At 41.7% G+C, this 12,957-nt stretch overlaps 2 protein-coding genes across 2 annotated transcripts; both read left to right on the top strand.

Annotated features, from left to right (window-relative positions):
• The first annotated feature begins 669 nt into the window (after positions 1-669).
• yipf6 (Yip1 domain family, member 6) lies at positions 670-5,522 on the top strand. Its single transcript, XM_050062030.1, has 2 exons — positions 670-1,235; positions 2,721-5,522. The coding sequence occupies exons 1-2, from the start codon at positions 894-896 to the stop codon at positions 3,060-3,062; spliced, it is 684 nt and encodes a 227-aa protein (XP_049917987.1). The 5' UTR covers positions 670-893; the 3' UTR covers positions 3,063-5,522.
• Positions 5,523-6,888: 1,366 nt separating this feature from the next.
• Positions 6,889-12,787, top strand: LOC126401395 (uncharacterized). The gene is made up of 4 exons (XM_050062625.1): positions 6,889-7,833; positions 8,895-9,098; positions 9,231-9,441; positions 9,705-12,787. The coding sequence occupies exons 1-4, from the start codon at positions 7,128-7,130 to the stop codon at positions 9,955-9,957; spliced, it is 1,374 nt and encodes a 457-aa protein (XP_049918582.1). The 5' UTR covers positions 6,889-7,127; the 3' UTR covers positions 9,958-12,787.
• Positions 12,788-12,957: the final 170 nt, after the last annotated feature.

The raw sequence follows: 12,957 nt of genomic DNA, 5'->3' as shown, positions 1-12,957 counted from the left end.
ATACAACACTGCTACATTATACAACAGAAAACCCCAAAAAACTCAGCTATTTATTTTACATTTGACATTTATTTGTTGTTTTATAAAATTGTATTAAATTAAACTGTATCAATCCCAAAGAGGGGATTTCTTCAGAATGAAAAAATATATGGATCGAGAAACAAACTGGTGTCCTGAAAATTATTATAAGTAAACCCCACAACTAATTGTTGTTTTGTTAAGATGTATTGACGATACCATAGGAACTATTAATCCCAAAGAAACAATTTCATGTACAGGAGACTGACCTGATAACCGATCGATAACCGATCTTTGAAATGGTAATAATAATAATAAACATCTGTTGTCAAACTGAAATGTTTCATAATATTAGGACTAAACCGATTATTGTTAAATTGGATGACTATTTCAATGCACCTCTAATTGATAATTTAATCATGCACCACCACCACCCCTTATGAATATCTACAATTATTATCTAATAATTTTCTAATCTATTATTTATTGATACTAATACAACAATTAATTTATCATTCGTCATGTAAAGTTATTGTATATTGTATTAATTGCATAAAACTCACGTTTAAGATCATGGAAACTATGTAAGTGTATAGTTTCCGTGTTCAGGAGGTATCCCTGAACGCACCAACCGGATGTGCGTGACGAACGTCCTGCGGAAGTAAACAATCCTCAGCTGACGTGGAGCTGCAGTCTGTTCCCCACCAGCTGGACTAACTGGATCAACTGGAACTAAATCCACTGGTTTAGAGGAACATTTGTTGTTCTAGTCTCTGTCTTGTTTTAATATTTATTAAATGGGCTCTGCTGGTGTCGTCTAAATTTCCGGGATAACTAACGGTCGTCGTTAAGACACTGAAAACTGTAAAGTGAAAATGGCGGCAGCGGAGGAGGCCAGCAGACCGTTCGCAGGGCTGTCAGATGTCTCCATCTCGGAGGACATCCCGGTGGAGGGGGACATTTCCGTGCCCGTCGGCTCCTCCGCCAGCCGGGACGACGAGTTCTCCACGCTGGACGAGCCCGTGAAGGAGACCATCCTGCGGGACCTGCGCGCGGTCGGGAACAAGTTCATCCACGTCCTGTACCCGAAGCGGAGCACGGCTCTGCTGCGGGACTGGGACCTGTGGGGCCCGCTGCTGCTCTGCGTGACGCTGGCTCTGCTGCTGCAGGGTGGCGCGGCCGACAGCGACTACCAGGGGGGACCGCAGTTTGCTGAGGTACTTATTGACACTATTTATTAATTCTATATTTGGTATTACACTCTAAAAGTTCAACTTACAGTAAATATCCAGTGTGTAGGATTTAGGGGGGTATATTGGCAGAAATAGAATATAAAATTCATAACTATGTTTTCATAAGTTAATAATCACCTGAAAATAAGAATAATTGTGTTTTTATTTCCTTTAAAATGAGCCGTTCATATCTACATAAGGAGTGGGTCCTCTTACAGAGAGTCTGCCATGTTGTTTCTACAGTAGCCCAGAGTGGACAAACCAAACACTAGCTTTAAATAGGGCCATTCACTATTTTGCTATTTTATGTTGGCCACTGTAGTTCTCCTACATAATTGGGTGAAGTTGATTGCAGTCTACAACGTCACCACTAGATGCCACTAATCCTACACACTGCACCTTAAAAGTCTATCAACAAACTATGAACCTAACGTGATGCTAGATCTTAATGCTCATCAGGCTAATTTAAAAAGCTAATTTGAATTACTTTATGCTGTATATAAACTACTGTTGGGCAACACTGCTAAACCAACTGGTAAAGTTATAATAAAGTTGGTGACTGTTCCACAAGCCACAGATTCAAGTTAAGTTTATTTCCTTTATTAATCCCCCTGAGGAGAAATTCAATGTTTCACTGGCAGTGTTTGTCTTGTAATTTAATTAGTTGCAAATTTGAACAGGGAATTAGCACCACTAATATCAACACATGTGGGTCCTGCATAAGGCTGCAACCAAGGTCTGTTTCTTTAGTAATTATTTTGACAATTAGTGCCTTGCATGGACAATTAAATGTCCAAATTAGATTAGAAGAAAATGGGAGACTGTCAAAGAACATAATTTGTGGAATGGTTTTGAAAAGGAACAACAAATATGGAAAGACAGAACAGATTAACAGATTTGAAATTTGTGCTTGTTTCTTATGTATTCATTGATTTTTGGCTTTTTGCCTATTAAATAGGACATTTTATTCATGAAAGGGGAAGAGAGGGAGGATGACATGTGGCAAACAGCTGCAGGATTGAATCGAGCCTGCAGCAGTTGCGGCAAGGATATTGCCTCCACAAATGGAGCGCCTGCTCTATCCACTAAGCCACCGGGTGCCCCTCACTGTATAAATCTAAAGAGAACAGTACAAAACAATTAATGTAAAAAGGGTAGGTGCAATAAGCTAAGGCGTCAGTCTACAGCTTTAGCTCAGCAAAACCTATTGTTACTATTTTCTTGTGTGTATTTGAGTTGTATGAATTGGAAAACAACTAAACTAAACTAAAAATATGGAGAAAAATAAAACTTTCTTCACAATCACAAGTTTCTGAAAAAAGGACAAGAATAAAATAGATCAAAAAATTGCAGCTCCTGCCATTTGGCCACATTGCAATTCCAATAATATTTCAATGAACTGTGCAGCCCTGATATAAAGCAATAAGTCTTTCTTCTGACTCCTCACTAACGTATCAAAATTTCATCCAGGTCTTCGTCATCGTCTGGTTCGGCTCCATCATCATCACCCTCAACTCCAAACTCCTGGGCGGCACCATCTCCTTCTTCCAGAGCCTGTGTGTGTTAGGATACTGCATCATGCCTCTGACAGTGGCCATGGCCGTGTGCCGGATCGTCCTGGTCGGCGGCTCGGGGACGGTCAGCTTCGCCGTGCGGCTGGTGGTGGTGACGGTGTCCTTCGGCTGGTCCACCTTCGCCTCCACGGCCTTCCTCGCCGACAGCCAGCCACCCAACCGCAAGGCGCTTGTTGTGTACCCGGTGTTCCTCTTCTACTTCGTGATCAGTTGGATGATCCTGACGTTCTCACCGTGACAGTAGGAAAAATCAAAAAGGGAAGTGTTTGTTAAACGGACAAAGACGAGGGAGGTTTTTGTGGAGTGAAAGAACTCAAACAAACACCGGTATCTGCCTTGGGACGAAGACGAATGACTACTGAAGTGACTGTGAGTGTTTCTGGGCCTCTGATAAATCATTTAGAGTCACGGGACACCAAAATAATTCCTTTCAGGCGAAGCTCTCACTCAGACACAGAGGGGTCCAGCGGACGCTGTGCAGCAGGTGGAGAGTTAAAAAGCTGATGAATATGTTCACATGTACGACCTGTGTAAATATAAAGTCCATAGGCTTGTATATAGAAATGCTCTATGAATGTTTAAACTACCAGGGCTCATGTTTTTCTTCTGGTCTCTCTGGGATCTCATACTGTCTTAAGGACACTGTTTCAGAAACATCCTGACAGCTCACACCTTCACACTACATCCTTCATTTTTCGACACTTGACTGTCGAGCTGTAAGTGAGCGGTTCAAGCCAGCTGTCCTGTGTAGTTTTTGGCTCTCGTTGTCCTTTTTCAACATGTTTCTTTTAGTGTTTTGGGGGGATGTTTTTGTTTTTATTAGACAAATGAAAGGAGAGAGAGAAAGGGAATGACATGAAACAAAGGTCACCAGCTGGAGTCAAACTTGGGAGCGTGTCATTACATGTCATCCCCGAGACCACCAGCGCACTTTCTTGTCTGTATGACAAATACGAGGCCGTGGACAGTTAGCTTAGCTTAGCACAATCTGGAAACGGGCAAACAGCTAGCCTGGCTCTGTCCAACTAAACAAAATCCACCTACCAGCACCTCTAAAACTCCATGAACACATTATGTCTCATTTGTTTTGTCTCCGTAAAAACGCCGTAGACGTGGTATTAATCTTCACATCCAAGTCTCTGCAAAGAAGTGTAATTCCCAAATTGTCAAAAAGTTTCTTTGAGGAATAAATATAGTCTGAAACAGTGGTTCCCAACTGGTGGATCGGGCTCCAAAAATGGGTCACGGCCCATTCTGAATGGCGACGAAGGGCCGTTTCCTGCTGTACAGTGAGTGACTAACCGACAGCTACTTGACAGAAACAGAAAACCAGCTCAATGACATGGCTGAACACAAGTATGACGCTGCATGTATTAAACAGAAGGACCTCAAACTGGACCCCATGGCTGCACCAGTTGGGAACCACTGATCAAAAATGGATGCAGACACAGACGTTAGATGCATGTAGTTCTGTTTCTACTTCTAAACATGAGCAGATAGCGAAGTGTGGACCCCTCACACAGTATAATTTGGACTTAAATTTGGTTTTCTTTGTATTTTTGCCTTTTCTTCTTCTAGAAGTTAAACACCACAGACAATAGAGAGCAAAGCAAATATTACAGTGCCAGGTGCATATTTTATTGACATAACCTCAATTTGATCATTAGAATTATTTATCAGTGGTGTGAAGATGGTAGATGAGTTTTTTTTGTTAGTCAGAATGTTTTCGGATTATAAGTTTTGATGTTTCTTGGATTGGCTCAACACATCATGTCTCTGATTTCAGTTATTCAGACAGACCGACGATGTGAAAGCAAACCAGTAATTCAGTCTGAGTGTCAGGATCATTATTTCCTCTGATGCAGACACAGTGGATGTGGCAGTCAGCTTTGCTCTCTGCGGCGTGTTTCACTTTGTCAAAGTAGAGCAAAGGCCAACTGTTGAATCAGTCAGCCTTCGTCTGTCTTTGTTCTTCGAGGTCTTTGTGTGTAAAACGAGAGAAGAAACTCAAGTCTCTTGGGTGCAAAAAACTAATGTTAAAGAGGTCAGAGCTTCCTGTTAGAAGACAGGATTTAGGAGAGAGTTGTGATCACAGGACACAGACTGTTTCATTATTTTTTCTTTTGTAAAAATCCATCATGAAACACAGACTAGATTTGTTTGTGTTTTTTCCCTTGTGGATAACTGACCAACTGCAACATCAACAAATGTTTTGCACAATTTTGCACCCACATTAAACAATCCTGCAGGGAGAAATTATTTCTAGAAGTGATACATATTTGGGTTTAGACTGAGGTGATGATGACCCATCTCATAATCTCATAGTTGTTACCTGCTTGTCAAACCCACAGCTGAATGATCACACTGACAAATGTAGTAAATCACTAACTGAGGTAGAAGTGGAAGCAGCAGTTTGGGGAAAGTTGGTGCATCCAAAAAGAACATTGCAGAAGTTCATACAAGAAATTAGGCTGATGATACAACAGTGATTTTGTTCATAAACGACATAAAAGTATGAAGTTTCAGACTGATCCAGATTTTTCTCCCTCTGCTAACCTGCCCGATGACCTTTGACCCTCCACAGATAACCTGTCCTTTCTGTTCTCTTGAATCACTGGGGCTTTCTTTGTTGATATCTTTTAATTTATGTGTTTTCAGTTACATCAACGAATGGAAACGATTAAAATATATTTCATCAGCTGTGAGTGTATCTCTGTATTCTTTCAATCCACCTACAGGCTCCGCTTTAACAACTTAATCATTTTATGATTTGCTGTCACATTATTTCAGTTTTTAAGGCAACCTAAATTTATGCTTTACGCTCAAATAAGCTCTGTCAGCTAACCCATGAATTATTTACTTTGCTTTAATACAAAAATGCTGACAATTATTAAAAGTTATTTCTCCATCATCACCTAAAATGGGGATTTACTGCAGTGATACCTTTTTAGCTACTTCAAAAACAGAGTCATAGCTACAGAGAACATTTAGGTTATGGCATAATTTGAATTTAAAATCAACTACAAAGGAACTTCACACGTTGGAAATGACTTTGTATTTAATAGGATAGCAGTGAGTGTTGCGGCAGAGACCAAAAGTAACCTTACCATACCTGTAACATGAAGTACAGCTGAGGTTTAACACAGTTTTAAGAACATTATATAAAGTCTACACACACTCACTGAACCTGTCCATCTGCATTGTACCTTTACATTTGCCTTCTACATGCATCAACTGTGACCTGACAGCTTACATGCTTGTGAAAAAAGAAAATGGATGTAGAAAATAAAACGTAAACAGGACTGCAGCCATTTAAACCGTACTTGGTTTGTCACAATTTCCTGCAATGCTTTCAAGGAATCATTGTAGTGATATAACGAGACAAAGAAGTATTACTGAGTCAGGATTACAACTGAAGCAAGCAACATTTTTTTTGTTAGCCAGAATGAATCAGAATCGCAGACTCCACCTTTAAATGCCAACTTTGCCAATTCCACATGATTAAATTACATTAAATTAGATATTGAATTAACTTATTAAAGTATTCCTTTTAAATGAACTTAAATTTTAATTATTACACTTACAATTTAATTAATTTAGTAATAAATTCAATAATTATTTCTTATTAAATTAAGTTCATATTGAATTAATTAATTATATTACCAATTAAACTAAGTTATTATTAAATCAAATAATTCCATTTCCTATTAAATTAACATGTTAATAAATTAAATCATTACAATTCCTGTTACTTTACTTTAATGTGCTTATTGTTGTATGATATGATATTAATATGTTAAATTAAATCTATTAATATTAAATCAAATCATCACATTTGATATTAAATAACTTATTGTTAAATTAAACATTAATAAATCAAATAATTTCCTATTAAATTAACATCATTGAATCAAATCACATTTTCTATTTATTACCCTATAATTAAATTCAGTGTTATTTTTTCTATTTATTAAATGTTCATAAATTAAAGCATAACTTATTTATTTTTATATGATTATATTTGACGTTTTTGTTCAATAACAATTGACGTCATCAGAGCGCGACAGCTTCAAAATCGGGCGCAGTGTAAACAGTAGCTAGCGGTGCTGCAGGTATCAGGTCCATATTTAGCGGCTGATAAGATCAGTAAGCGGTGTTATAACAGGTGTTAGACTGACACCAGACAGCGGGAGCTCCTGGAGCTGAAGCCTTGATGCACAGCTGTTATTTCACCGGCTGACGCGGTGCTGAAGCGGTCTGAGTTTTCGCCGTTAGCCGTTAGCAGTGAGCGTTGACGGTGCTGATGGAGGAGCTGCCGCAGCTTCCACCTGAAGTTTGGGTCTACGTGTTCAGCTACTTGACCACGGAGGAGAAGCACACGGTCCGCGCCGGCTGCAGGCACCTGAGGAGGCTCATCGACCACCCGTCCCTGTGGAGGGACTACACGGTGGTGCTGTCCGACCTCCGCCGCTACACCTACGGCTTCTGGGACACCCTGCGCCATCGCAAGCTCACCCGGGTGGCGGTGCGGCACCTGCGGCGCAAAGAGTGGCGACGGCTCGTCAGGTTTCTGCCGACCCTCACCGCCATCGTGTTCGTGGACGGGGGGCGGCTGTACAAGGAGAAATACCTGGACAACTTGTCCCGGTTCCCGGACTTGAGGGACCTCGGGGTGCGCAATGCCACCTGGGACGAGCCGATGCTCGGGAGCAGCCTGAGCACGCAGCTGCTCGAGAGGCTGACTCACCTGAGCGTGTGTAACGTCCGGCTGCCCTGCACTGTGGAGTTTATTAACACCGTGTCGCAGCTGGTCAACCTGCGGTACCTGCTCTTCCACCAGCAGGGGGAGGGCTACGGGCTGGACACGGTGAGGCCGGTGCCCTGCAGCGTCTTCCACAACCTCATGCTGAGCCTCAAGAAGCTGAAGCACCTGTCCTGGGGGATGAGGGGGGAGCCGCCGGAGCCGTTGCCCGACGACTACCTCAGCCCCCCGGACCCAGACCACCCAGGTCAGCCTGTTACCTGCCTCTACATCTGCTGTGGTGTCTCTTTTTTGTGCTCCTGCAGATTTTACCCCACTAACTAAAAATCACATGAACTTAGGTGGCAACCTATCCCCAGTTTGAGCTCCTCATTAGGGCTGCAGCTAATTATTATTATCAATAAACCCATTTATTATGTTTCCAATTAATCATGTCTAAACTAAATATCAGAAAAATGTGAATTTATTTTATTTACAGTGATGTAAAACAGAGAAAAGAAGGAAAAATTATGCTACAAATATATAATGTTTGACATATTTGCAGTTGCAGATTGATCGTCAATTGACCAATCAATCATCTCGGCTGTAGTCTCTTTGTTACCTCAGGATCAGACCAGTAGTTTTGCATGCTTTTGCTGATTTACCACAATCCACATGTACTTAACTTCCATCCATCCATCTATTTTCAACCGCTTATCCGAAGCCAGGTCACGGGGGCAGCAGGTTTAGCAAAGCACCCCAGACGTCCCTCTCCCCAGCAACGCTTTCCAGCTCCTCCTGGGGGACCCCAAGGCGTTCCCAGGCCAGATGAGATATGTAATCCCTCCAGCGTGTTCTGGGTCTGCTCCGGGGCCTCCTACCAGTGGGACGTTCCCGAAACACCTCTAACAGGAGGCACCCAGGAGGATCCTGATCAGATGCCTGAACCACCTCAACTGACCCCTTTCGACACGAAGGAGCAGCAGCTCTAAGCAGATGTCCAAGCTCTTTACCCTATCTCTAAGGCTGAGCCCAGACACCCTTCGGAGGAAACTCATTTCAGCCGCTTGTATCCGCGATCTCATTCTTTCGGTCATTACCAGTAGCTCATGACCACAGGTGAGGGTTGGGACGTAGATGAACCAGTAAATCGAAAGCTCTGTTCTTAACTTAAGGGGCAGCAATTATTTTGACCTGTTCGTGGTTGCAATTAATTGATTTAGGATTGGGCAAAATGACAGTACACACCACAAGATGATAAAGTTTTGTAAACCATCGGTCATACTGTTTAAACTCTATTACAAACTCTCCTCCTCTTCTGTCCTGTAGGAGCGTCTCGGTACGGCGGCCCGGCGCTGACCACTTTAGAGTTGGTGGATTACCCAGAAACCATCCTGCCAGAGAACGCACTGAGGAGCCTGACCTCGCTTAGGTCGCTAACTGTCCGCTACAGGTACATCAGAGAGGGCATCGAGTGCCGCCTCACCTCCTGGCTGAGTCCCCTCCAACAGCTGGAGACACTCACCATCATCGGTGAGATGGGCTGTTAAAAGCTTTTCCCTTTTCTGTAGATGTGTTGGTTTTGTTTCCATAAGTTGAAGTTCTTATTGAAATATGTTTGTCCTGATGTAAAGATTTTGTGACTGCTGTTTTCTGTCGGTCTAGGTGGGAACTCTCTCGCTACCTACACGACCACCATCCCCTCCAGTGTGACCAGGCTGACGCTGCGTGTGGCCATAACTCTGAAAGACATGGACTCCATCGCACCTAAAGTCCCGGCACTTGAGCACCTCGACATCGAGCAGAACCGCTCCAGTGGCAGCCTCTGTAGACGGATCCCTATGTTGTTTCCTCAGCTCAGGACGCTCAGGATACGGTGAGACAGACAGGACATTTATTTTTAGGTCTGTTGCAAGGTTACAGAGACTGGAATAAAACAAACCAGTGAGTTCTGCTGACCACTTACTTTTACCCAACATCCTTTGTATTTTTAGTTTGTTTTCTGTCGTGGATTTGAACATTGTCCTCATACCTTATAAACCACAGTGCAGGTCTTGTTAAGTGCCAACAACAACAACCAAACTGCAAAGGAATCTCTCCTCTTGTTAGGTCTGACCCGCCTCCTCTCTCCCCTCTCAGATTTTTCCGCAGAGAACCAGAGAAGGACCTGCTGAGCCTCCACCGGCTGCGGCACCTGGTGCAGCTGGAGCTGCTGGTGGAGCGCTCCTTCATCCTGAGGGATTACCTGAACGGTCACCCCTGGCCCAGCCCCTGCGTACAGGAGCTCATCAACCAGCTGCGAGAGCTGTCCGAGAACAGGATCACTGTCATCACGACGATGCGCCAGCGAAATCCGCTGCGAGAATGTGACTGTGTGTGGGAGGGCGACTGAGGAGCCGGAGGAAACTGTGGACTTTATTCCTCCTGAAGATGAAGACAGTCGCCACCAGTCAGGAACAGACGGTTGAAATACAAGGTATTAAAAAGGTGAACAGACAGAAAGGAGGTGACTGAAGGTCTTTGTTGATTCTTTGGTTCTTTGATTATTATATTTATGGCCTAAAAATCACAAATATAATAATTACAACAGTTACTGGATGATGAATCAAAGATCAGAGCAGTGGCTGCCATCTTTTTGGCTCGAGACCCTTTGAAAACAAAGCACTTAAATCCAGAAGTGACCCCCGATTCCAGGGTGCACATGAGTTTCAAACCATGGCATCAACAAATAGAGGACGACTGCTAATAAAAGCCTGGTAAGAAACATTAAAGGTGTTTGAAATTACCTGTAAAACTCTCATGGCAAAACAAAGTCTCTGTCCTCCCTCTGATTAATGGACTTAAACATGAAGCGCCTGCAGGAAGTTTCACTGATGATCGAGAAAACCTGTGAAGTGGAAAGACTGAAATGAATTGTAAAATCAAACTAGAGTGTGATTGTTGGACTGATGGCATTAATTAGTAAACTGTACATTTTTCTGAATTGTAAAGGCAGCAGGTACACATGTAGGGCACTTTGAGTTTGTATTACCAAGAACAAGTTGCATTTAGAAATGTGAAATCTAATTTAAGGCAGGCTCAGATGAAGGCCAGCATTATTCTAGTATTATTAAATAAAACCCAGTAGACTTGAGTCAGTTTTGGGGAGATGAGGGCAGCACTTTTTATTTCTCTACTTTATGTGTTTCAGCGGCTTTATGCTGCAGCTTCTCATTTCCCCCTGTGCAGTTTCATTAGTGTCTGTATGTTTAAAGCCCCATGAATCAATATAGTAAGTATATTTTACAAGGTGCGTCACTGAATGCACCGCCAACTGTATTAATGTAGGTGTCCTGACTGCTCTGATTTCTCAGAGCATTTTTTGGGGTTGTATTTTATTTATATTTAAAAGAATTTACTTGTCGCTTAATGAAGAAACTACCTAATTTTCTTTGTTAAAAAACTTGAATGGCCACATGGCTCCAAGAGTGACGACTGTACGTGGCATGAATTTTCATATAAAAAGGCTTAAAGTTATGTATATCTAAGGGCGTGACTGCTTTGAGTGACAGGTGGGTGATGTGTAGAGTATAGATGTAGCCGTAGTAAAGTAATTGTAAGGTTTTGGCCCCTAAAAAAGTCTTGTTTGATGTTTGATTGCACTAAGAGACCCTCTAAAGCAGGCAAGTACAAAGTCTGGCTGAAGGGCCAATCGTGGCCCATTGACTAATTTTTAGTTTTATTTTAGTAGTTCGTTTTTTCTTAAATATACTATATGTGGCCTGCCACACAATAGGAAGTTCCTTGAGCATTTTTTCTGTTCACAATGGCAGTACGTTCACACAGTTTGTTGACATGCACCAAGTAGGAACTACGCAGGTGGAACTAATGTGTTTCCATAAACAGATGGTAAACAAGCAAACAAACGGTTACCTAATATTGCTTGATAGGTAGCAGACGTGGCCACAGCAAAAACATGTGAAGTCCAAAATGAGAGATGCTGCTTTCAGGATCGGTGGAAAGTTAAACACTTTTTCACTGAAAGCAGAAACAGTTGTGTTTGTCTCATTTGAATGTGATTTTTGTGAGTTTTTAAAATAAGTGATGGGTTTTTGTAGCTGGATCCAACAAGATGTTTGCAGTCAGTCTTTCAAGAATGTCACTGAATTATTTTGTTTTCTCACAAAGCATTAAAATAGAAGTATTTAATGTGAGGTTAAACCGACATGAATGATTAATTTTCCTGTTTAAAACCAGAGCAAGTCTGTTTATAGATTATGATTTTGTAAATAAACAGCCCTTTTTTGTAGCTTGGGAATGAAAAAAATGTTGTTTTCTGACACATCGGTTGGCTGACTGTGATTTTATTTTATTTTTTTAAGATATTTTGTTTTATTTTTACCATAAATGTAGTTGAAGCACAGGCTTCTCTGTTTGTTTCTCACTAAATGGACCCAAACGTCTTTTCCTTTTTGCTTTGTTTCTGTCATTGTCTTTAGAGTAGTTGTGATATCTGTTACAGTCTGACTGTAGTTGCAAACATGAATGAAATGAGCAGCAGATTTTAAAGTGATGCAGTCTAGCAGCCATGCACATGTACAAAGGAGCTGGGAGACTTGAAAGAGTGATTTTGTTTAAGTGATACTTGTGTTTCTTTTTTAAAGTGGAAATAGGAACGTGTTTTGATTTGATTTTTAATTATGAAGTAAATACTAATTGCACAATGTAATGGCGACAGGATGACACCATCAGGGTTAAGACTGGTTCCCCATAAGCCTCGCATTATGCAGTTGTGTCTGCCAAAGGGTACGATCCCTTGGGAAAACGGAGACTCGATTACAACACAAAGGCAGTGCAGCAAACATCAGGCAACCAAAACAGGAAGAGGATAGTGCTTTTGTTTTCTTTGGTAGCTATCGGGAGCTATCCCCAGTTACCAGCGGAAATGGTGGGCGGTGGAACAACAGAAGTAACTGTGGAAAACAAAATGCAGCATGTCCTGTGTTGCTGGTCGTTGTGACAATGGTGCCAACATTAATATGAATTGGAAACGCTGGTGGTGGAAAAATTGGAAAGTGGTCTGTTTCCACTTTAGCCAAACAGTTAGCAGTTATATGTTTTAAAGGACTGAGGGTCAGAAAGTGAAATAGGATTATTGTACAGTATGTGTGATGAATTATGTGAGATGGAATTGTGTAAAATCATGTAAATGGTTATAAATAAAAAAAACAATGTGCTCTTTAGTTTCTTTCTCCAACGTTGTCTTTTTGCTTCCTTGTAGTATTTCTGTGCTGAGTTTATTTACATGTAGATGTGGTAAATTGGATCAAACCCTCTCTGCTCATAAAGAGGGTTTTCTTAATGTCCTAGCCTTTAAAATCCATGCGATCAGAGGACTGTCGAGGTGGTTCTT

This window comes from Epinephelus moara, chromosome 14 (assembly GCF_006386435.1).
Source record: "Epinephelus moara isolate mb chromosome 14, YSFRI_EMoa_1.0, whole genome shotgun sequence".
In the NCBI taxonomy this organism is placed as follows: domain Eukaryota; kingdom Metazoa; phylum Chordata; class Actinopteri; order Perciformes; family Serranidae; genus Epinephelus; species Epinephelus moara.
The sequence above is the reverse complement of the archived record's forward strand: the minus strand, read 5'-3'. Positions and strand labels throughout refer to the sequence as shown.